This window comes from Trachinotus anak, unplaced genomic scaffold (assembly GCF_046630095.1).
Source record: "Trachinotus anak isolate AG129_WGS33_773 ecotype Australia unplaced genomic scaffold, CSIRO_AGI_Tana_v1 ptg000010l, whole genome shotgun sequence".
Lineage (NCBI taxonomy): Eukaryota > Metazoa > Chordata > Actinopteri > Carangiformes > Carangidae > Trachinotus > Trachinotus anak.
Window position 1 is genome coordinate 1,717,615 of NW_027273861.1, and position 22,866 is coordinate 1,740,480.

At 42.3% G+C, this 22,866-nt stretch overlaps 1 protein-coding gene across 1 annotated transcript; it reads right to left on the minus strand.

Annotated features, from left to right (window-relative positions):
* Window positions 1–4,495: 4,495 nt before the first annotated feature.
* On the minus strand, window positions 4,496–18,832 carry LOC139626482 (uncharacterized). Its single transcript, XM_071486807.1, has 14 exons — window positions 18,701–18,832; window positions 17,476–17,586; window positions 16,738–16,893; window positions 15,927–16,065; window positions 14,525–14,694; window positions 13,907–14,041; window positions 12,951–13,136; window positions 12,322–12,824; window positions 12,052–12,194; window positions 11,328–11,549; window positions 10,641–10,880; window positions 9,960–10,093; window positions 9,435–9,758; window positions 4,496–9,337 (listed from the first exon to the last, which is right to left on the minus strand). Exons 1-14 carry the CDS (start codon window positions 18,755–18,757, stop codon window positions 4,895–4,897), a joined length of 6,963 nt encoding a protein of 2,320 aa, XP_071342908.1. The 5' UTR covers window positions 18,758–18,832; the 3' UTR covers window positions 4,496–4,894.
* Between the last annotated feature and the right edge of the window lie 4,034 nt (window positions 18,833–22,866).

Below are 22,866 nucleotides of genomic sequence, written 5' to 3' on the forward strand. Positions count from 1 at the left end.
AATTTCCAGGGGATGAGGGAAAATAGTAACATGTTAAAAGAATGCTGCATGATCTCATCTTAGTCCACACAGCCATGAATAAAGATAGCAAAACTAAGGAAGCACTTCAATCATCAGAAATGTATTTTATCCGTCTTCCCAGTATTTTTAACAAATACTCAAAAACTCTTTTTTTTTAACAGGAATCCAATAGCATCTAAAGCAAACGCAGTATATATGATCAGGTGTCATTCTTGCCACAAACTGTATATAGGGAAGACAAAAAATAGTATAAACCAAAGAATAAAACAGCATAAATACATTATGGAGAAGGCACCAGTGTTGCTATGGACATTTTAAACTCCATGGCCCTCGCAACCTACAAAGCTTGGGCCTGGAGAGCAACTGCACCTGGACCACAGCTCAGTGATGGGCAGCGGAAAGAAAATGGACCCAGACACTACAAACAATATGAGAAATACTGAACAGATCCATTTATCGTTTATTTTTTAATAAGAATATTCTTAACTGTTTTTAACTTTTCTTTCTGGACTCATCCTTCCTTTCCCCAGCAGGTTTTTTACTGGGACCCTATCTGCAGAACAATAATTTCATTCCCAAAAACTCCCTCCTTTGAAAGTTTCCTATTCTAAATGCACTCCTCTCCTGTGTGATTTTAAGCACTTTTATAATTTTCTGTTTTTTTTTTAAACATAATTACAATTCTTGTATTCCTTTTGTGGTGTTTTATTGTTTATTATTTTATTGTGTATTTTTTGAATGATTTTATCATGTGCACTTAGTGAATAAATGATGTTCTTATTTTAAGAATAGCACTTATGTTCACATGGGGAGTAAGCAATCTACTCTCAAGGAAACAAATATTGATTAGAGTTATTTGTCGACAGACGAGGAAACCCCTTGTGACGTTTTCGTCACAAGGGGTTTCCTTGTGTGAGCAAGTATTTTAGAATGCTTCACTCTTTTATTGTCTGTGTTTACCATTTTTACTCAAATTTTAATTCAAATTTTATGTATTTATATCTTAAAATTGATATAGGATTATTTATTATTTATTTTATTATTTTTTTCTTTCTTTATTTAAACATGTATATATACACTATGATGGCACTTATTACCAATATCTTAACTGAGCACTAAAAAATAGTTTGATATTGATTTACTGACATGGTGCATTTAACCTTTTATTTTTATTTTGAATATGCAATTTTAGCACTTACTAACCCCTACTAATATCTTATGTCTATGTCTATACATGTATATTTACATTTCTTTGTATATATATATATATATATATATATATATATATATGATTTATTATTATTATTATTATTATTATTTATAAACGTTTTCTGAACCCTTGTTCAAGATTTGCTCCACCTGAGGAGGTAAGGTATAATGAACATCTCACTGCTGCCATTAGCTGTAGTTTGTCCTCAGAGGAGTGTGATCTGTCATGTGATATCTTAGCATGTAGTAACCCTTCAAACTGGACTTCATGATAAAGTCCTTTGGTGTTACTTGAATATCATGTACACAAGTAACACTATAAATCTATAACAATATAAAACTATAAATCTATAACATTATGACACTATAAATCTATAACACTATAACACCCTAAATATATAACACTATAACACTATAAATCTATGACACTATAAATCTTTAGGACTATGAAATTATAAATCTATAACATAATAAAACTATAAATATATCACACAAAAAAATGATATGAGTATAACAATGACAAAAGGCAGGACACTCAAATTGCAGCAGCCAAAAATAAATATTTATCTAACTACAAAAAAGAATGATTAAATAACAGAAAACATTACTCAATGAAGTATGAATATCAGAACAATCAGGAAAGTATGGTGTGTTTAGAGTGGTGAATCTGTGCAAGTGTTGTAATTGCAGGAAAACAAAATACAACAGGTAAGAATGCCTCTGGCCTGATGATCTATCCATGCCAATGTAGTTTTAATGCATCCGTGCAAGTGCAAATGCAGGTGTTAGCTTGACGCTGCAGTGCAATCAATCACCTCTGATGGCCCTGAGGGCAGAACAGATCAGATTGCTGGTGATATGAGAACAAGACGTGACACGTTCTCAGCATACACACCTGCTGCTGCACACTAACACAGTGACTTATGAGTTCCAATATTCCACAGTCTGAATTCATTCTTATACAAATACAATACAACAAAATACATTTAAAGCAGTTTGCAGTAAAGGCAATGACAGTAAGCTCTCTTAGTCTCTCTCAGTGTGCTGTTGTGTGTGTTCTGGGACTGGACTCACAACCAAGTTTCAACCTTCACAGACCTGACCCTCCCAGACATGTTTGAAAACATAAAGCTTTATTCAAAAGGTGGTAGTGAGTTAGTAGTAGTTTTTGGAGATGCATTCTCTCCTCATTCTTTTTATCTTTCTGTCTACTGTTGTGTTTTATAACTTGACTTGGATGAGCTGTGGTTATCACTATCTATGTTTTAGCTTTAGATGGTGTAGTCACTATCATCACTGTCTGCTGCAGAACACAGTTAACATGCACAGCATTCAATCACTGAAACAGTTACATTGAACTCTAAATTCTCAATACTGATTGGCTCTCTGAACCTTCGAACACAGTCAGACAATGACTGGAGATGATACTTACAGAAAAAACTGCCACTGCTCCAGGAGCATGGCTCTAAGGGTTGGACCTATTCCCTGAATGAATCATTGGAGTGTTTTGGGTGTAACATCCAATAAACCAATCAGAGTGTCATCTCCCATTCCCTGTAGAAGACAGGTGAGTCTGCACCTTGTGTGATTATAATGGTGCAGATTTTCACACAGATTTAGATTCTGTTTGTGGTGAGTTGATCACATGTTGTGACTGACCAGTGAGTCCAGTCCTGACCAGTGAGCCCAGTCCTCATCAGTGAGTCCAGTCCTGTCCAGTCCTAACCAGTGGAACCAGTCCTTACCAGTAGGTCCTGCCCTGTCCAGTCCTGACCAGTGAGTCCAGTCCTCATCAGTGAGTCCAGTCCTGACCAGTGAACCCAGTCCTGACCAGTGAGTTAAGTCCTGACCAGTGAGTCCAGTCCTGACTGGTGAACCCAGTCCGGATCAGTGAGTCCAGTCCTGACCAGTGAACTTAGTCTTGACGAGTAGGTCCAGTCCTGTCCTGTCCTGTCCTGACCAGTGAGTCCAGTCCTGACCAGCAAGTCCAGTCCCAGTCACACAGCAGCTCTGTGTGTCCTGAGGAGAAATGGAGGGCTGAATGAATCAGTGTTCTGATCACAGCTCTACAAATAGGCATCAGCACAAATCACAGCGTTAGACCCATTTTGTTTTGTTTGGGAAACATGATGGGGATTTAATCAGGCTTTGTTTTAGAAGTGTTCAAATTTCAATTTGTTGAATCTATACTAAACAAAGTGTTTCCCACCATGTTTATAATCCCGACCTTGTTCTGAATTTCGACCATCATGGTGGTGGTAGTAATTGTTATACATGTTTGGTTCATCAGGGATGTCATCAGCTAATAATAATTCAACATATAAAGAGGCTCAGTCCTGAGTCCTGAACTCCATCACAGTCCATAACTGCTCCCTCCCCATATCAGCTTTAAAACAGAAAACTGAAGACAATAAAAACAATTTCAGTGTTGACATGTAAAAACTACAGAGCACGGTTTATATAGTACTCAGTATATTGTGTCAAATTGACTTACTGACTCATGATGTAATTAATGAAATTATGACAATATTCAGTTTGAGTGATATTTTATTGGTTATGGTAATTATATCCACTGAAAAGAATATAAACACACCAAACTACTGCTTCAACACGTTCACTGCACATTCAGGTTCAGACACGTATGTTCATATATCAGCTCATCTTTCATACAGTTAACACGCTCTGTCTCGTACTGAAAGGACAGCCTGAACCATGAAGAGACACCTCTAATACAAATGTGGTTATATGAGAGATTAAAGATACATCATGCAAGATATCAAAGCTTAAACCCACCACCCAGATTCCACCTGCTGTCATTTAACAAACTATATTTACATGATGCAGTCAGAACTGTAGAAGAGACACTGAATTATTCTGCTGTGATGAAAAGTCAATCTGTAACTCAAAGTCATCAATGGCAGATGAGAGTTCATGTGGTCATACCCTAACCCTGTGACCAAATCTAAATTAATGCATTCATCTTTACATGAAGTCTGCTGAAGTCTAGCTAATGTTAGCTATATATATATATATATATATATAGCTAACATTATATATATATGTGTGTGTGTGTGTATATATATATATATATATATATATATATATATATATAGATAGATAGATAAATAGATAGATAGATAGATAAATATATGTGTGTCTGTGTGTTTGTAAATGTGTAAATGACATTGCTGAGTCAGTTTGCTGACTTGTTCTATTGTTACACTATGTTATGTTTCAGATTTTACCTTTTTCCTGTACCTGGAATGACCCTGACAGGCAAAATGAGACTGTGGTGTGATGTGATCAAATTGGTGGTTTTGTGTAATTATGACCTTATCTCGACGCACTGACTTCTGTTATTTCAGGCTGATGCAGTTCAGCCTAACAGGATCTTACCAGCGTCGTCAGTGTCTCAAACACTGTGTTCGACTTCACATGACTTTACTTTCTGCCTGTGTCCTGCACAGAAAGCCGACATGTGATGTGAAGGCTGGTCGATCACTGCCATACACTGAGCCCCAGCACAGAAGCCTTATATCACATTAACAGGGTAAACCAGCCCTTCTGCCCTGTTGTCAGCATGTCTAAGTTTTATCTCATTAAGCCATTGTTGGTGCCTTTTAAACTGTAACAGACCATTCAACACCATGTGGTCTGAGAGGAATCACTGTTGCTTACACTTTCCAGAGGGACTACTTGGACTCCTTGGACTCTTCTTGGAGTCTTTTCTACCTTTTCTGGATTTGTTCTGGGGTGTTTGGCTGCTGGCTGTATGTACGTGTACAGGACTCACCTGACCACCACCTGCCTCGGCCCCATGTGTATAATCAGGCTCTTTTGATAGAATGTGTATTGAACCAGCTTGCCCAATATTGTGTGGGCTTGCCTCTGCTGCTTCTCCTGTCATTGGCTCTGGACTCTGGACAAGGTACCCAATCTCCTCAACTACCTCACTTGTTGCCATAAAACTTACAGTTCCTGTCTCTGATGAGCCTGGGTCTGTTCCCACTGACGATGTGGCCTTGTCCACTACATTAATGTCTGAATTAAATGTTGGTGGCACCTGACCACTTGTAGTAGTTGAACTATCATCTAACCCCTCTTTAATGTCTAAGTCAAAACTGACGTCTGCTGTGAGGTCTACAGCCTCCTGATGTTTATCTCTCACTACGTCTGTGTTGTAGTGAATCTTCTCACCTTCACGCTCTTGTCCAGATGCCAATATGCCCGGACCAACCTCTCTGTCTTCACTGGAAAGGGAAACCTGTTCTGTGTCCCCCCTGGAGGAGGATATGAGCACCTGATCAAAGCCCTCTATGTTAGCAGCCATCAGTAACTCCTGTCCAACTGTGTGTCTGTCTACCATCTGAGAGGACCCTGTTCCTATCTGAGGTGTAGTAACTTCACAGGGCATTTCTTCAGTGTCTGCCAGCTCAGACTCTGGCTCCACCTGATTAATCTCTGTATGCTGAATTGTTCGATGAAGATCCTCCTCAGATGAACATTCAGTCTCTGCAGACTGAGACTCCTCTTCTGACAGCTGCTGAGACCCGGTGCCTTCTTCCTCTAAGTGGGAGCTTATATTTTGCTGTGAAGGTGATGTCACAATATCCATCTCTTCTTCTCCATCTTTTATGTTGTCTGAGCTGATCATGAGCTGATCTTCTTCTGCCAGATCATCTGTTTTACTCTCTCTAGCCTGGTCATGTGAAATGCTGCTTCTTTGCTGTATGGATGACGCTTCTTCCTCCTCTTCCTCCTCTTCCTCTCCATCAGTTACACCATTATCTGAAATAGACTCATCTTCCATTTGAGAAACTGTGCTGGATACATCTTTCTCACTGTCTTCATCTTTATCTGAGATGATAGTCATTTGCTGTGCAGGTGACGTTTCTTCCTCCTCCTTCACTCCGTCACTTATGTCATTTTCTGGGATGGACTGATCCTCAACGTGGGAAATCACACTTTCTGCATCTTCTCTTTCGATCTCTTCATTTTGGTCTTTAGATATGCTAAAATGTAGCTTAGTGGATGATGTCACTTCCTCCACTATGTGCTCCTCTTCCTCTCCAGTATTTATAATTTCACTGGCTTGAAGCTGATGCTCCAATGGAGAAGTTCTTCCTGATGCATCTTCTCTTTTGAGCTCTTCATCTCGGTCATCTGAGGCAGTAACATTTAGCTTTACTGGTGAAGTCTCTTCCTCTGCCTCTGAAACACTGATGTCATCATCTAAGATCAAAACATCATCCAGTTGAAAACACATGTGTGATGCATCTTCTTTTGTACTCTCCTTATCTTGGTCATATGAGTAGCTTATATATTGCTGTGCTGGTGACACCATTTGCTCTACAACATCCTCTACCTCTTCATCAGTCGTGTTGTCATCTGAGATTAACTTTTCTTCTCTTTGAGATATTACGCTCAATGCATCAATGTTTTCATCCTGGTCATCAGAGGTGGTGAATCTCTGCTGTGATGCTCTTCCCTCCACAATACTTTCCTCTGTCTCTCCATCATGTACACTGTCTGCAGCACGATCTAGGTCTACTCTTGACCCTGATGTCATAATTTGTTTATCTTCTTCTTCTTTGTGGTCGGAGCTACTGTCTTCTGCCATAAACTCTAATGTTGAAATGGTTGGTAAATGAGAGTCCTCTTCCTGCACTTCAGCAGTAATGTCTTCTGATATTAAATTTCCTTCCTCAGAAGTAGTTAAAATTGTGCTCACAGCTTGAAATGATGTTTCTACTTCAGCATCAGCATGACCTTTGTCTATATCACCCTGTTCATAATAGCTCACCTGTTGTTCTGACCCTGCCTCCTGATCGGGGATGGACCTCTCCTCAGACTCATTTACAGTTTCTTTTGAAATCTCATTTGAAGGGATTGCTGACAACAGTTGCTCCTGCTCAGCCTTCACTACTTCCTGTGCATCACTGATGATAGTAGTCATGTTGTCTACCTGGACACAATCAGAAAAGGTGCTAACCTGATTTGTTTCAAAGTCTGCCGGACTGACTTCTTCCTCCTGTTGCCCTGCACTTTGACCCTCTATGAATTCAGAAGATGGAAGTTCAGACCTTCTGTCCTCTGGACCTTCCTCTGTGCTGAACTGAACAGGTTTTCTTTCTTCTTCTTCTGTCAAAGGTGCTGCTTCCTGTCTGCACACACTTTCCTCTGTGATATCTTGTATATCAACATCTACAGTGTTAATGTAGTCTGCAGTAGGGGTGGCTTCCTCTCCATGTGATCTGTCTTCCTTCTCCTTGTCTGTATGAACTAAATCAATGACATCTGCTTCAGGTGAAACAGCATCTGTGCAGGACCTTTGAGACATCATAGCTAAACCTTCAGAGAGGACATGGTCCTGCCATTCTGATTGTGGAGCCTTCACTTCTTCACCATCCTCTTGTGGGTCAGCGAGTTCTGTTGTTGGACTCATATTTTTAGATTTGGTTGTTGGCATGTCAGTGATTTTGTTAAATTGGTTAGTCACAATTTCATGTATTGTCGCTCCTGGTTTCTCCACCTCTGAGTCAGAACGCTCTGCTGATGGTTTCACATCAGAATCCTCAAGATGCAAATTTGAAGCTGTTTCTACTGTTTGTGTTGGATACTCTTGGATATCCCCATTGACTTCATCTGCACTTTGGACCAACTCACTGCGATCATATATTGCTGTGGCCTGTTCAGATGTGAAGGTGATCACATCCTCAGCTGTATCACCTGGCATCTTCTGAGCTGGATCACTCATGTCCTTTATCACAACCTCTTCCTTTGAAGGGGGATCAGCTTCAGCAGTAGAAGTGGTTTCAGTGGTAGTGAAGGTATTAATGACATTAATGGTCTTGTCCTCCTTCTGGGAATCTAGCCTGCACGCCTTTGAAGCACCAATGGCATCACTTCTTTGCTCCAGTGAAGGATTTCCTTGGAACTGGTTTATACTGATCTGACTCATACCCACAGTATCCATCTCAGCTGGCCACATTCCAGCCAGTCTGACTTCTGGCTTCATTGCTACCCCATTCCCTCGCCGCCTAACACCAACTCCCAAAACAGTACCTGACCCTAACCCCATCTGTCCTGGCTGCCCACCCCATGCTTGCCCCAAATTTCCTTGTACTCCAACAACAACTCCCTGTTCAGCAACAGAGTGTTCTGACAGAATGCCATACACACTCCCTTGGGCTGCTGGGCCTAACACCCCCTGAGGGGGAGCAGCCTCTTTTACCAGGATAGCATCTCTGGGCAAAGTGCCCTGAGGTGACTCTGGGTCCACATCCTCCATCTCATGTTGACCACTTCTCTCTTTTACTAACATGTACTTACAATCAGTATTCGACCCTATTATTTTCCAACCCTCCACAGGGGCTGAGCCCTGGGACACACCTGGGCTACCAGATAGCAACAGGGTGGGGTTAACTGGACTGGTGGGACTGGCAGGGGTTTTGGGACTCTCAATGCTCTGGATAACTATCCCAGAAGGAGAGTGCTGGGGTCCACTGATTGTGAGTCCTGAAGAAGGAGTCTGCAGCCCACTGACTACATACAGGCCTGGGAGATTGGTGCGAGCCCCATCAGCTAAAATAACCGTGCCCTGTAGCTGTGGTTGAACTACATAGTGCATAGGCTGCAGCACAGGGCTGGTGGTGTAGTAAACTGGCTGCTGCTGGACAACAACTGTCTGAACTGGATGGGGCAGAGCAGAAGAAGGGCTGAGGTTAGTGACCCTGGAGTGAGAAAGTGTCATAGATGTATGCTCAGTGCCTACAGCACTGACAGATGATTTCATCACTCTCTCTGTCTTTACAGTGGTGTGATCTGTCTCAACAGTCTGCTCAATTTTGGGCTTAACATCTGTCTCAGCAACATCAACAGTAGTTTGGACAGCATCTGCTACTTTCCTTGTCAGAGATTGTTTTGGAATAGGAGGGGAACAGATCTCAGCCAGAGTCTTGAACTTTGGCCCAAGGTCATTGAGGAAGTGCACGTCGTTGTCCGACTCCAGGAGGCTGCAGCAGCCCACTGAGCCAGCACAGGAGCCCTGGCCCTCGAAATCATACTCCAACAGACTATCCTTCACTGGCACAGCACACACTGCTTTCTACTCAGGGCAAAGAAAAACCACAAACACTGGTGTCAACAAACCCTAGACACTTCAATATAGAAAAGAACAGCTGTGCACAAAACTACCATCGTACCTGAGAATAGTAGTCATTGAGGAAAGCGTCAGGTAGTGCCATGTCCTCATAGAGAACTCTTGTGTTTTGGAAGCCATGTCTCTGCCTGCTGAACTGTGCTGCATCGCCATGGTTGAATGTTTCCATTGAAAACCTGTAGGTGTTGTCAGCCTCCATCAAACTTTGCCTGGTTTGCTGAAACTTCTGAACAGATTCATTGTACAATGTACTCATCCGATGAGTCTCTGTGATGTTTGAGGGAATGCTGTTAATGTTTGGGGCTGGTGCTGTCTCCACTTTCTTTTGGTTACTCAACATAACAGGGACACTTTGGAGTGGCACCTCCTACAATAGAACATAGGAAATAAACTGTCAAATTAATTAAAATGATCTGTTAGTAGTCTATATGACATTCACCATCTCCCTTCTGACACTGCAGCTTGGTTTCTGCACTTTTAATAAAAACAGGATTATTTCTGAGCCTGTGTATTGGTAAAATAAAAAGTTGAGGAATCCTTTTCTTCCTATATGAAGGACACAGCCCACCTTATCCTCGCCTCTGCCCTCAGTGTGGTAGGATATAAGGTGTTCTTTGACATCAAATGGCAGATCACTGAATTGGTCAGGAAAGATGGTGTCTGCTCCTCCACACTGACAGAACAACAGGAGAAGAGGGATGACTGCAAAGAGAGATGAAATATTCACATAATTTTCTACTATACATATATATTTATAAACTTTATTTGTATACTGACTGAAAGGACCTGTCAGCTTTGTCATTTTACATTACAGTGAGGAGAGTAAATCTACCTCTGATGTTAAAGTCATGGTGAGTCAGATAGGAGGTGGCTTAACGCTATGGTCTTAACCTAATTCAGACCAATAAATCCACACCACTGACAAATGTCTTTAATGTATCATCATGGTGTCTGTTACTGTATTACTTTACTTTTATTAATGGTTTGATTTTCAGTGACTACACTTTAAGTGATGATAAAAGTAGTTTCAAACATAATGAATAAAACTGAATAACACTATGCTGTGTTGAAGTCAAACTGTCATGAAGAAACCGTATGTAGCTTCACTGAACACCTGTGCTAGCTTGTCTAATGCAGAGGCCAGTGTCATACAGAGAATAGTTGGACATGCATTACACTTGCCCACAGATGAATCAATGTGTAAAAGTGGGTGTGTGTTTTTATGTTGTGTGTGTTTGTTCCAGCTCACACAGCAGTAAGCACAGTGCCAGTAGCAGCAGGCCGATGGCTGGGGCAGAGAGCTCAGAGGAAGTGGTTCCCAGTCTGGCTGCCTTTAAACTGCAGTCTTCTGTTTCCACACAGGTACAAACATCCACAGTGAAAACCTCAGTGGATGGACAGGACAGACCCTGATCGTCCAGCACCTCCACCTGCACCTCATATGAGCCAGGCCACAGTGCCTTCTGTGAGTGCAGAGCAGCACTCGTCTCTGGAGACGACACAGGAGAGGGGGCTGTCAATCATATACTGTAATATATTTCACACTATTAGTCATAGTTGGAGCAGCAATACTGCTACTATTGCTACTGTACACCACTCTACTGTTGTCTGTATTCCTCACGTGAATTTGTGTTTCAAGTTTACAGTGAATTGAGTTTGTTCAATTAAAATATTTATTTCTGTGGCGCAGCACTTTTCAAATTATGTTCTTTAGTTTTTCCAGTTGTGGACATTGAATTTCTACAACTGCAAACATGGACATGAACATCCTTGTACATACGCTACGTTCATACCTCACCATAAATTACCTGCTTTATGAGGAGTCTTCAGTAATATCAGTTTATGTCTGGATCAGTAAGATTATGACCAGCTGTCCTAATCAGACTTTAACTACTGCAAACTACCTTCTGTCTTCTGACACTAATACTTCTCTTACCATTGATGACCTCTACCACCCAGCTGCCTCTAGTCCCGTCAGCTACGACTCTGAATGTGAACGGAGCACTGTTGGGATGAACATCCTCATCACAGCCGGTCACAACCACTGTTCTCTGGTCAGAGCACAGAGTGGTGTGGGTGGTGCTGAGAGTGGGACAGTGGTCATTGGAGTCAGTGACTTCAATGGCTATTGTTCCTGTGGCGGTCTTTGACGGCATGTCTGAGGAGGACAGAGCTCAGTTAGTCAGACTGAGGCTACCATGAAGGTCCACTGTGTTCAGTACAGGTCTGGTCATAGGAGACTGACTTCTACTGTGGCTTTATCAAGAACCAGTGACCAACTAATCTAACTGGTCAGTACACTGAAGCAAACACATGTGATACCACATTTGCACAATCTTAAGAATTCTGATTTAAACTGTTTTGTAACCAACAGATTTTCTCATTTCAGTGAGTGAACAGCATTTCACCCCGAGCCTCTCCTCGGGTGTGGGTGACACACACACACCTTGACTTAAAGAGCGGTTTGGCAGGTTCTGTCAAAGATCATAAAAGACCTCCGGCATCTACATGTATGAACTGAAACATGCAGGAGATAAATCATGTGCAGAGAATTAATTAGAAAGACTCCAGTGAAGGAGGACAGAGGCTGTTCACATGGAGGTTTATTCTGAGGGCAGAGACAAAGCCTTGTTGCTTCCAATGAGATTAGAAAGTATTACCTTTGGTTATGGCCAGAATCTTGGCTATGTAGGTGCCGTTCACCAGGAATGGTGACTCTCTGTCTGGTACCTTGCTGAGTTTGATCTCTGCCGTTTCCTCATGGATGGTGAACCAATTGTCTGGGTCATAGGCCTTAGCATAACTGAGCCACAACAATGTGAAAACAGGAACCATGAACAACGAGAACAAAAGTTTATGAAAAGATTTAGGAAGATCTTCATCGCTCTCATGTCTAATGACCCTCCTCTCAGCCTCAGCTGCAGACTCACCTGACGTCCTCAGCTGGTTTCCCTGTGTCTGGATCCACAGCAGCGAACACCGTGATCAAACCATCCTCAGGTACTTGATCTGGATCCTCTGACACGGGAACAGTCTTGGTGTCTGGTATGAATGCTGGACCCTCTGGCACATTATTCACTGCTATCTTAATGGGATAGCTTTTTGCCACTGCATGTGGATCCAGCTTTGTTCCTGGTCCAACCCCTGCTCCAGGTCCAACACCAGGCTTAACCACAAGTCCTACATCTCCACCCCCTTCCACGTCTACACCTAGAGTCACACCTGCGTTCACCCCCATGTCTACGCCCTGGTTTACCCCTGCACCCCCACTGGCTCCAGCTCCAGCAAAAGCACTGGCCCCAGAAGGCAGAGCACCACCCTCTCCAACCTGAACATCCACATCCATCAGAACAGCACCACCCTCCACAAAGGGAGCTATGTTCTCAATGAGGAGGCCAAGCTCAAGATTCTGGACTTCTTCAAAGTCTACAGGCTTTTTGGTCCAGGATGGGGGTAAATGAGAAAGAAGAGACAGCAAACAGATCTTAGGATTCTACCCAAGAGGAGTTACAGAGATTAAAAAGAAATACAAACATCAAAGTATTTAAGGTCTACACACCTTGATAAGCTTCAGGACACCCTCGTTAGTGTCTCTGTCTGTCTCAATGGAGAAGAGGTTGTCCTCATTACCTTTGGCAATTGTAAAGACAGTCATCCAGTTGTCTGTGTGTTCAAGGTCTTTGTCCAGAGCCTTGATTCTCATCACAACAACATCGGCTGCATTTTCATCCACTGCCCCAGAGTACTGCAAACACAACATGCAGCCTAGTGAAAACTGTTCATGTACAGAGGTTGTAAATCTGTGTGCATTGGTCCTGCACTCTTCTAAGCACAAGACACAGGGAAATAAAAAGTGGTTTATGAACACCAGACACAAGGATGTCAGAAAGAGTTTAAAGACAGTTTAACATTATCTCTCTCATGCACCTGTGGTCATTAGACCTGAAGTCTAATCCATTCTCAATCCTTTGAAACAGCTACATTAAATTGGAGATATTCAGTTAACGCCGACAGACTTTTTAAAGTCTTCCTCTAACTGAAGTGCAAAACTGAATGACCTTTTAATCTTGAAACCATATTTTAAACCATATACTATAAACTGATTAGTATGACCTTGACTGAAGTGAAAAAAGAAGTATTATGATCAGTAGGTGCATGTTTCATATTTGTTGTACACTGCTAGAATCTGAAATATCAATGGTCTTTTTTTAATGGAGTCACTGATGTGTTTCTTGTATAAGAAATGCACCACTCTTGATGAACTAAAGTCAAGCACAAGGTTTTGAAATCTATTCATTCTATTAGATTCAATTCTATGTAATGAACAGGCCTGTTCACACCAGACATTTGGTCTCATCATGGAAAACACAGCTAATTAATAACAGAGTTCTACCTCCAGGGGTCATCATAAGTAACTGCGGGAACATAGTTTGTTTTAGTTCCACCTGTTTTATGTGCAGGTAGAGAAGGTAGGTGAGAGACTGATAGTTTGTGTGTGTATGCCATATTCCTCACCTCAGATTTTTCCAGCGTGGGGATGTTGTCGTTGATGTCCAGCACCTGGATCTCCACAGTCCCTGTCCCGGTCAGCCCCCCTGCTGCTCCTCCTAAATCAGCCCCCTCTATGATCAGTCTGTAGAAGTCATGAGTCTGTTGGAAGAAGAACAAATCAAACACACCTCCTTCTGTTACCACATTGTGTTGAAGAAGACAAAGAAGAAGAAGACGACTCATTGACTAATGAGGAAACAGAAGATGACTGACTCATTAGATAATGAAGAAACAGAGGAGGACTGACTCGTTAACTAAAGAAGCAACAGAGGATGACTGACTCGTTAACTAATGAAGCAATGGAGGACGACTGACTCATTAACTAATGAGGAAACAGAGGACAACTGACTTGTTGACTAATGAGGAAAAAGATGATGACTGACTCGTTAACTAATGAAGAAACAAAGCACGACCGACTCATTAACTAATGAAGCAACAGAGGACGACTGACTCGTTAACTAATGAAGCAACGGAAGACGACTGACTCATTAACTAATGAGGAAACAGAGGATGACTGACTATTTAACTTCTCTCTTAGCTGAGATAGAAAGACCTGTTTTGAAGTGGTTCAGTGTGTCTCACCTCTCTGTCCAGCGTGGACTCCTTCACATAAAGTTTTCCTGTCTTTTGGTCAATAGTGAACATGTGACCTATGCCCTCTGGCTCCTGACCCACGATGCTGTAGGAGATCTCTGAATTAATTGTTCCTGCCTGGTCATTGTCCTTCCCCTCAATCTGCATAACAAAGGTTCCTGCAGTGAATCAGACCAAGACCAGAGGTCAGGGACCTATTCACAGTGAACAGCCTCTTACTCCATATCAAGACTATGTCACCATGAAAATTTTGTGGGATATATGAATTGAATCATACATGCAGAGGTCCAAGCTGGTTCCATTATCTCCAGTTTAAATGTAATTTATTTGTTTAATACTAAACGTTGGTCTTGTTATTGAGTGTGGTGACCTGGTTTGTTCAGGAAAACAAACCATGGTTATGATCATGGTTAAAAAATCATTGTTGGTTGAACATGGGATGATGTCAGAGGTCAGATGCCTGCTCAGTGACATCATGAAACAGCAGAGGATGGATATTAGGAACAAATTTTAGACCAGTGAAACCAACAGTGTAATTCCTCTGATGAACACAGTCACATTCACAGCACACAAAAACACAGTAGCCTGGTGTCACAAATTGTAACTGTTAAATGCCAGAAACCTGGTTTCACATCTGCAGTGTTTTTTCTATCAGGTGAAATATTCATGAATGAAAAATGAACCACAGTGAAATTTTTTTTAAATACGTTTAATAACCTCAGCTCCCTCGCCAGCGCTTTGATCACAAACAAACATTACAGTTCAGCAACATGTCAGTCACATTTTGACTGACATGTTGCTGAACTCTGATCAGTTCACTGAAACACATCACAAAAGTCTTAAGTGTGTTCAGGTGGAATCACAGCAGGAGTAAACAGCTGCAGGAAACAGCTGGAGGAAATAGCAGGCGGCTGCAGGAGGAAACAGCCGTAGGAAAGAGCTAGATGCTGCAGGAGCAAACAGCTGGAGGAAACAGCTGAGAGCTCCAGGAGGAAACAGCAGGAGGCTGCAGGAGGCTGCAGGAGGAAGCAGCTGGAGGAAACAGCTGAGCGTTTCAGGAGGAAACAGCTGGAGGAAACAGCAGGAAGCTGCAAGAGGAAACAGCAAGAGGCTGCAGGAGGAAACAAGTGGAGGAAACAGCTGGAGGCTGCAGGAGGAAACAGTTGGAGGAAAAAGTTGGAGGCTGCCGCTGAGAGCTCCAGGAGGAAACAGCTGGAGGAAACAGCAGGAGGCTGCAGGAGGAAACAGCTGCAGGAAAGCGCTAAAGTCTGCAGGAGCAAACAGCTGGAGGTAACAGCTGAGAGCTTCAAGTGGAAACAGCTGGAGGAAACAGCAGGAGGAACGAGCTGGAGGAAACAGATGTAGGAAACAGCTGGTTGAAGTGCTCTACCTTCCTTGCTCGCCTCTGTGATATTCCCAGTCTGCAGCTCAAAGTAAGGAGCATTATCGTTCTGGTCCAGGACTGTGATGATCAGAGGGATGTCATATTCTGCTGTTCTTCCATCTCTGTACTTTGCACTCCCTGTTAGCTGAGTGAGTGACATGAGGATCAGGCTCAGACAGTTTACTACTGGAGGAGGATGACAGTTAATGTTTTTAGATGCAGTTCAATGTCTACTTACCTGATTTGTTCCTAATTTTTCAGCCACATGTCATGGCATTCATCAGCAGATGATGAACTGAAACCAAGCAAACTCCATCCACTGATGAAGACCACAAGATGTGGCTGAAAGCTAGAAGCTCTTCATGGTCAAATTTGAGGTGATGTGTTCATTGTCTCATAAAAGCTTGAAACTTTACACTTCACAGTTTTGGGCATGAACATTTTCAGAAATGGAACCAAAAATGCCTTGTGGTTACCAAGGCAGTCATTTTACTTTCCACCATAACCAAGTGTTGTGTTTTGCATCATATCTCCTGAAGCACACACATAACTCGGATTAATGGAGGAAGTTCTCAGGTGTAAACACTGTGCCCCTCTGATGAACACAGTCACATTTACAGCACACAGAAACACAGTAATCTGTTGCAGGCCTGAAACATGGTTTCACATCTGCAGTGTTTATTCTATCAGATGAAATATCCATGACTGAAAAATGAACCACACTTAAAGTTTTTTTTAATCAGTTTAATAACCTGAGCTCCTTCACCAGCATTCTCCCAACGGTCACAAACAGGAACCTACTGAAAGAAAGACTCACATTGAAGGATGGGTATTTCTCCCGGTCCAGAATATCAGTGATCCTCACAAAGCCGGTGGCGTGGTCCACCACAAAGAGGTTGTAGGGGGGTTTGTCAACTCCTGGTCCAGAGAGATAATACTCCACCTTTACCTCTTCGTCTTTATCAGAGCGAATCTGACAAGAAAGCACAGATGTGGACACACTGTTGTTATTTGTGTTGGTGTTTGAATCAGGTCACTTTAAATGTGTCTTTTACCCAACAATATACATAATAATAATAATTCTATGAATCATGTATGTAACTTCCAGAGTCATTTGTTACTTCAGGTTCCACCAAACTGGATTTAAATGCAAATTGAACTGGTTCAAACTGGTCTGTGAAAGTGCAGCATGTCTAAGTTCAGATAAACAAAAGTGTAATTAAAATAATGAGAGTATCCATCTTCAACCGCAGTGGTTTGGACCAATTATCATCCTCTAAGGGAGGAGCTATAGAGCATAGACTTTATGGGCTGTGGTGAACCAGTTGCTACCTGTGTGGAGGGAGCTGCATTTGGCCCTTCCACACTGTGAAAACATCACTTGTTTAGCCCTGGGCCAAAGAGTGAAAGTTGAGCCCTGGAACTGATTCAGAGGCAGAAACCAGTTCTCTGTCTGATGCTCATCCATCAGACACTTCACAACTTTTCTTAACACATCAAGGAGCCATGTGCTGACTGTGGGAAATAAGATCTTAATCAACTAACGTCAAATTACCTTGGCGATGAATTCCCTGTTGGTGTAGTCAGTGTTCTCCATCAATTTGGCAGGAGGAAGGATCCACTCTCTCTTCCTCCTCCTCAGTATTCCTGCCTCAGCGCTGAGCACCTGAAAACACAGCAGACGGACATGTTAGACTCCTGCTTTAACTTCAAATACAGGTTGACATATGTGACACAGAACGTGACACAGCTGAGCCAAATAAGACACAATCCAACTGTCTCCATGTTCATCTGGAGCTGAATGAGCTGGAGCTCCTGGCGTGGTGACATGTGGGTGTAGACTCATCTCCAGTGGTCTTCATTTGACCCTTGTCTTCATCGCAGTGACTAATTACCCTCTGTACATTAAAACTTACTGTACTTCTACTTCTGTACTAGCGTTCTCTTCTTATCAGCTGTCCCCTCAGCTGTTTACACACTCTTCTCATCTGCTATCACTTCAATAGTCTCTCTCTCTATCTCTCTGTCTGTCACTCTCTCTCTCTCTCTCTCTCTCTCTCTCTCTCGCTGTCTGTCTGTCTCTCTTTCTCTCTCTCTCTGTCTGTCTGTCTCTCTTTCTCTCTCTCTCCCTCTCTCTGTCTGTCTGTCTCTCTCTCTCTCTCTCTCTCTCTCAGGACCTCTCATCATAAATACGTCTGAGTTTTCACGTCACGATCCAAACAATATTTCCTGAGAAGCTGATGGATCAGAACCTAAAGACGTGTATCCCACGACCAACCAATCTTCAGGCCTGTGATTAGTTGGACAGGACACTACATGATGTCCAGAACGACAACAACAATAATAACAATAATGGTTTAAGAAGGTAAACGACATGCAGGACATATTATTAACTCAAACCAACATGAAGAGAACATTCTGTGAAACACATGTAATGACATGTTTCATCATCTGAAAGCTTCACTCTCACATCACCTAAATAAACTGACTCAACAGACCATGACTTTTACTGCATGCAGCTGCATCACATGCTTCACTGTGGCTTATTGAGGTCGGTCATTATAAACCATGAAGCTTCTGGTTCCCTGTGACTGCAGCACACACAGAGGAAGACAAAATGCACCAGCACTATTTAGTAATGTGGGAGTTTGGTGCTGTAACTATAACTAACGGTGAAGCTTGTTTTATTGTGATCTGTAATTACCTCCAATAAAGTGCAATTTAGTCCACTTCAAGAAGGCTCCCTCAAAGCATGTGTCAGCCTCAGGGTGAATACTCACCAAGACCATCACCAACAGGAGCAGCAGGCCCAAGTCTGCGAGGGAGAGTCGAGCCATGAGTTCAGGGGAGACACAGCAGGCAGCAGCCTATCCTCTCAGAGTCTAACTGCAGTCAGAGGACACTGATCAGCCTTAAATCCTCTCTTTGAAGACACACCTCTCCCTTCACTCCTACAACCCCTCTCTAACCCCCTCCCCTCTCCTCTTCAGCGGTCACATGTTTCTCAAAGGTGTGTCTGTTTGGAAAGGCTATGTTAAGATTTTCACTTGATCAGGCTGACAGGGACAGACAGGCAGAGCTCACTGTAAAAACACTTTTCAGTCATGAAAATGAAAACACATATTTTCTCCTCCTCCTGTGGCACTGTTCTCTACATTTAACCAGTCTCAGTGACTGGTTAAATGTCATTTTACTTTGGAAGTATGCTGGAGTCGTTGTCCATTTGGACCAAGCTTTGACTTCCAGTCTGATGATGCTTCAATATATCCACATAATTTTCCTTCCTCATAATGTACTCTGTTTTATGAAGTGCACCAGTCCCTCCTGTGGCAATACCCCCCCCACAACATGATGCTTTGTTTCCATGTGCAGCTGGCTCTGCATCAGTGGAAGCCTCTCAGGTGATGTTGACACAGGACTGGTTTCACTGTGGATACAGATCCTTCTGGACCTGATCCTCCATCATCTTCACTACATCCTCTTCTGTTGTTCTGGGATTGATTGCACTTTTCAGACCAGAGTAAGTTCATCTCTGGGAGAGAGAGCAGGAGACAGAAGACTCTTTTCTCTTGATTTTCAATCAAAGAGGCTCTGAGTTTGAAGGTGGTCCTCAAAACACTTCCCCAGGTACACCTCCTGTTAACTCAGATGGTGTCAGTTAGCCTATCAGAAGCTATCAGAAGCTGCTGGAATTTTCCAAACTGTTTCAAGGCTCAGTCCACTTAGTGTAAGAAAACTTTTGACCCACTGTAAGTGTGATATAGGGAATTAAAAGTGAAACAATTGTTGGAAAAATGACTTGCGTCATGTACAAACAGATGATGACCTCACTGACCTGACAAAGGTATGGTTTATGACATGAAATCTGTGGAGTGGCTAAAAATGAGTTTTAATGACGTCAACCTAAGTGCATGTAAACTTCTGACTTCAACCGTCACAAGTACAGACAAACTGAATTACACAAACAGTTTTAATCTCTTATGTCTCCATTAAACAGTCACAGTGCTGGTGTCTGCCTCCACCACCAGTCAAGCTGGAGGAATTATGGTTACAATCTCCTCTTGTGATCAATCACAGTCTGCAGACTGACCTCAGCTTCATGCTCCCACAGTCAACACAATCTACTGACCTCATTAATTAGACATATTCCAATGCAGATTAATACCTTGATGTTTTTCATTTCAGTGTTGTCTAACCTTCTTTTACTGATGGCTCTTCATCTTCACAGTATTACTGCTCTCCAGTTGCTGCTGTTTAGTTTTGTGTCATATAAATTCAGGGCACTTGTAAAAGAGGACACCTGATCTTCATGTCTAGTCTAGCTGATGTTGATGTTGGATGGGTTCAGGTTAGGATGTTGTTGATGGTATAAAAAACAAACTAAGATAATGCAATGAGCCTCAGATTCTTGTCTGTCTCTATCTTTACCTGTCTTCGACTTGGACCCAGTACAGGACTAGTCCTTTTGCGTTCCTCTTTCATGCAAAACAAGTATTTCCTGTTCAGTTTTCCAGGCTCAGTGTACCTGGCAGGTTTGGTGTTAAAATCCTCAGCTGCTCACTGTCTGTCCTGTTGTATTTGGAGACATGTTGACTCAGGTGCATACAGGGCTTTTCAGATAGAAAATCAGGTCATAATAAAAAGATGTAAAAATAAAATACTGTGCATCCTAAATGTTAAAGTAAATAGTAACTATAAAGTTAGAAAATAGTTACATCTTGTCTGAAGTGTTTTGATGTTGCCTCGCCTTTATTTTTACAGTGCATGTACATCCAGCTGCATCGAGCTCCTCTGTGATTTATTTGCTCTGACACATTCTCATTATGAATACAAATTGAAATGACTTATTTGTTATTCAGTAATTGCTTGGCACAACCCACTGGTTACACCTGTCATCAGTGAAGCATCAAGAGCAGGTGAGCTGAGTTCAAGTGGCACCTGAGAGACTGAGTCAAGACTAAAACACTTTCTGTTGTGTGCTCAAGTACAGGTGGGCTGTGTGGATGTTCCACCTCTTCCCATGTACTGTGGGTGTGGTGTGGGTTGCCAGAAACACAAAATGAATGTGGTTAACTTAATGACCTCTTTGTAACCTTTTTATTGGGCTTTGACTAAACACCCCACAGTCTATGTTTGACAGGTTCCCAGGTACCATTAGTTTACCAGCTATTGCCAGCTAAGTACTTACCTTGGTTAGCAAAGTGCATCTATACTTCATGGTAACTGTGATATTAACTGGGATGCTAATATTTGCTAGTCTGCATTGGCTTCATCCACTTTTCTATACAGTCTATTTCCAAAGCAAATCTGTCTGTCTGTTCTGGTTTTCCATCATGTGAAGCCAGGGCCAGAAACGTCTCTGGCACCTCAGGTGCAAGGAACCAATTGCTTTTGCAGAGATTATTATTTTTCGTGGGGCTTGGGCCAGTGGGCTCCATAAGGCCCCCAGGTTTAGTGCCATGTTGGAATAAAGTTTCTTGGATGTTCATGAAATTCAGTGGGATCTTTGCTCTCATCATGACATGATTCATATTTTTAAATTTTCTTTTTGGCAGACAGGAGGTAAGCCATTTTGGATTTGGTCGATTTTCATTTTACAACCACATTTTCGAGGACTTCAGGGAGTTCCAAAACTCTTTGCACCCATGTTTCAACTAGCATGTAGTTCGCATTTGGGCATGGACGTGGATCAATGGATCTGCAGTGCTCTATAATTACTTTTAGCATTTTGAGGATAGATGTGTTCAAAAACTCATGAAACCCAGCACATGTATCAGTTGTGATGTATTTTGATGTCTAATTTGGGTCTGGAAATGTGGCTTGATACAAAATAGCCTTTTTGGTATTGTGGTGTAATATTAAGGGCTAATGTACTAATGTACTATGTGATCTGTTAAAATGTACTATGTCTATAATAATGACTACTATGATTACTATACTCATCACAAACATGATTGAAGTGTGGAGAGTAATGTCACAATATATGTAGACTGTGTGTATCACTGATTATGTGCACATGTTTTAAACTCAAGCAAATATATTATTTTTAAAAAATGCAGTATGAAAAAGTTAGAGCATAATGGTGTATTCCTGGATGAGAACCTGTTTTTAAAATCAGAATCAGAATCAGAATCAGAATCAAAATCAGTTTTATTGCCAAGTATGTTTTCACATACAAGGAATTTTTTCTGGTGATTGGTGCAATTGATCAGCAACAGTGGGGCTCTCTAGCCTTGTTGATAAGGCTAATAGCAGATGGGAAGAAGCTATTTTTGTGGCGAGAGGTTTTGGTCCTGAAGGACCGCAGCCTCCTGCCAGAGGGGAGTGTCTCAAAGAGTTTGTGTCCAGGGTGGGAGGAGTCAGCTACAATCTTCCCTGCACGCCTCAGAGTCCTTGAGGTGTACAGGTCCTGGAGGGACGGAAGATTGCAGCCAATCACCTTCTCAGCAGAGTGGATGATACGCTGCAGTCTGTTATTGTCCCTCTCCGTGGCAGCAGCGTACCAGATGGTGATGGAGGAGGTGAGGATGGACTCAATGATGGAGGTGTAGAAGTTCACCATCATAGTCCTTGGCAGGTTGAACTTCTTCAATTGCCTCAGGAAATACATCCTCTGCTGAGCTTTTTTGATGAGGGAGCTGATGTTTAGCTCCCATTTGAGATCCTGTGTGATGGTGGTTCCCAAGAAGCGAAAATGCTCCACGGTAGCCACGGGGGAGTCACACAGGGTGATGGGGGTGGGTGGGGCTGGGCTCTTCCTGAAGTCCACTATCATTTCCACTGTCTTCAGAGCGTTTAGCTCTAGGTTGTTCTGCCTGCACCAGGTCACCAGACGGTCAGTCTCCCACCTGTAGGCAGACTCATCACCATCAGAGATGAGTCCAATGAGAGTGGTGTCGTCTGCAAACTTCAGGAGCTTGACAGACTGATGGCTGGAGGTGCAGGT

Bases quoted from the DNA above. Each gene is read 5' to 3' on its own strand.
- LOC139626482 (XM_071486807.1), bottom strand. From the start codon at position 18,757: ATGGCTCGACTCTCCCTCGCAGACTTGGGCCTGCTGCTCCTGTTGGTG. The intron at 14,695-15,926 runs GTAGAGCACTTC...GATTCACTGCAG, and splicing joins CACAGAGGCGAGCAAGGAAG to GAACCTTTGTTATGCAGATT. The intron at 12,195-12,321 runs GTGAGTCTGCAG...GTTGTGGCTCAG, and splicing joins AAACCAGCTGAGGACGTCAG to TTATGCTAAGGCCTATGACC.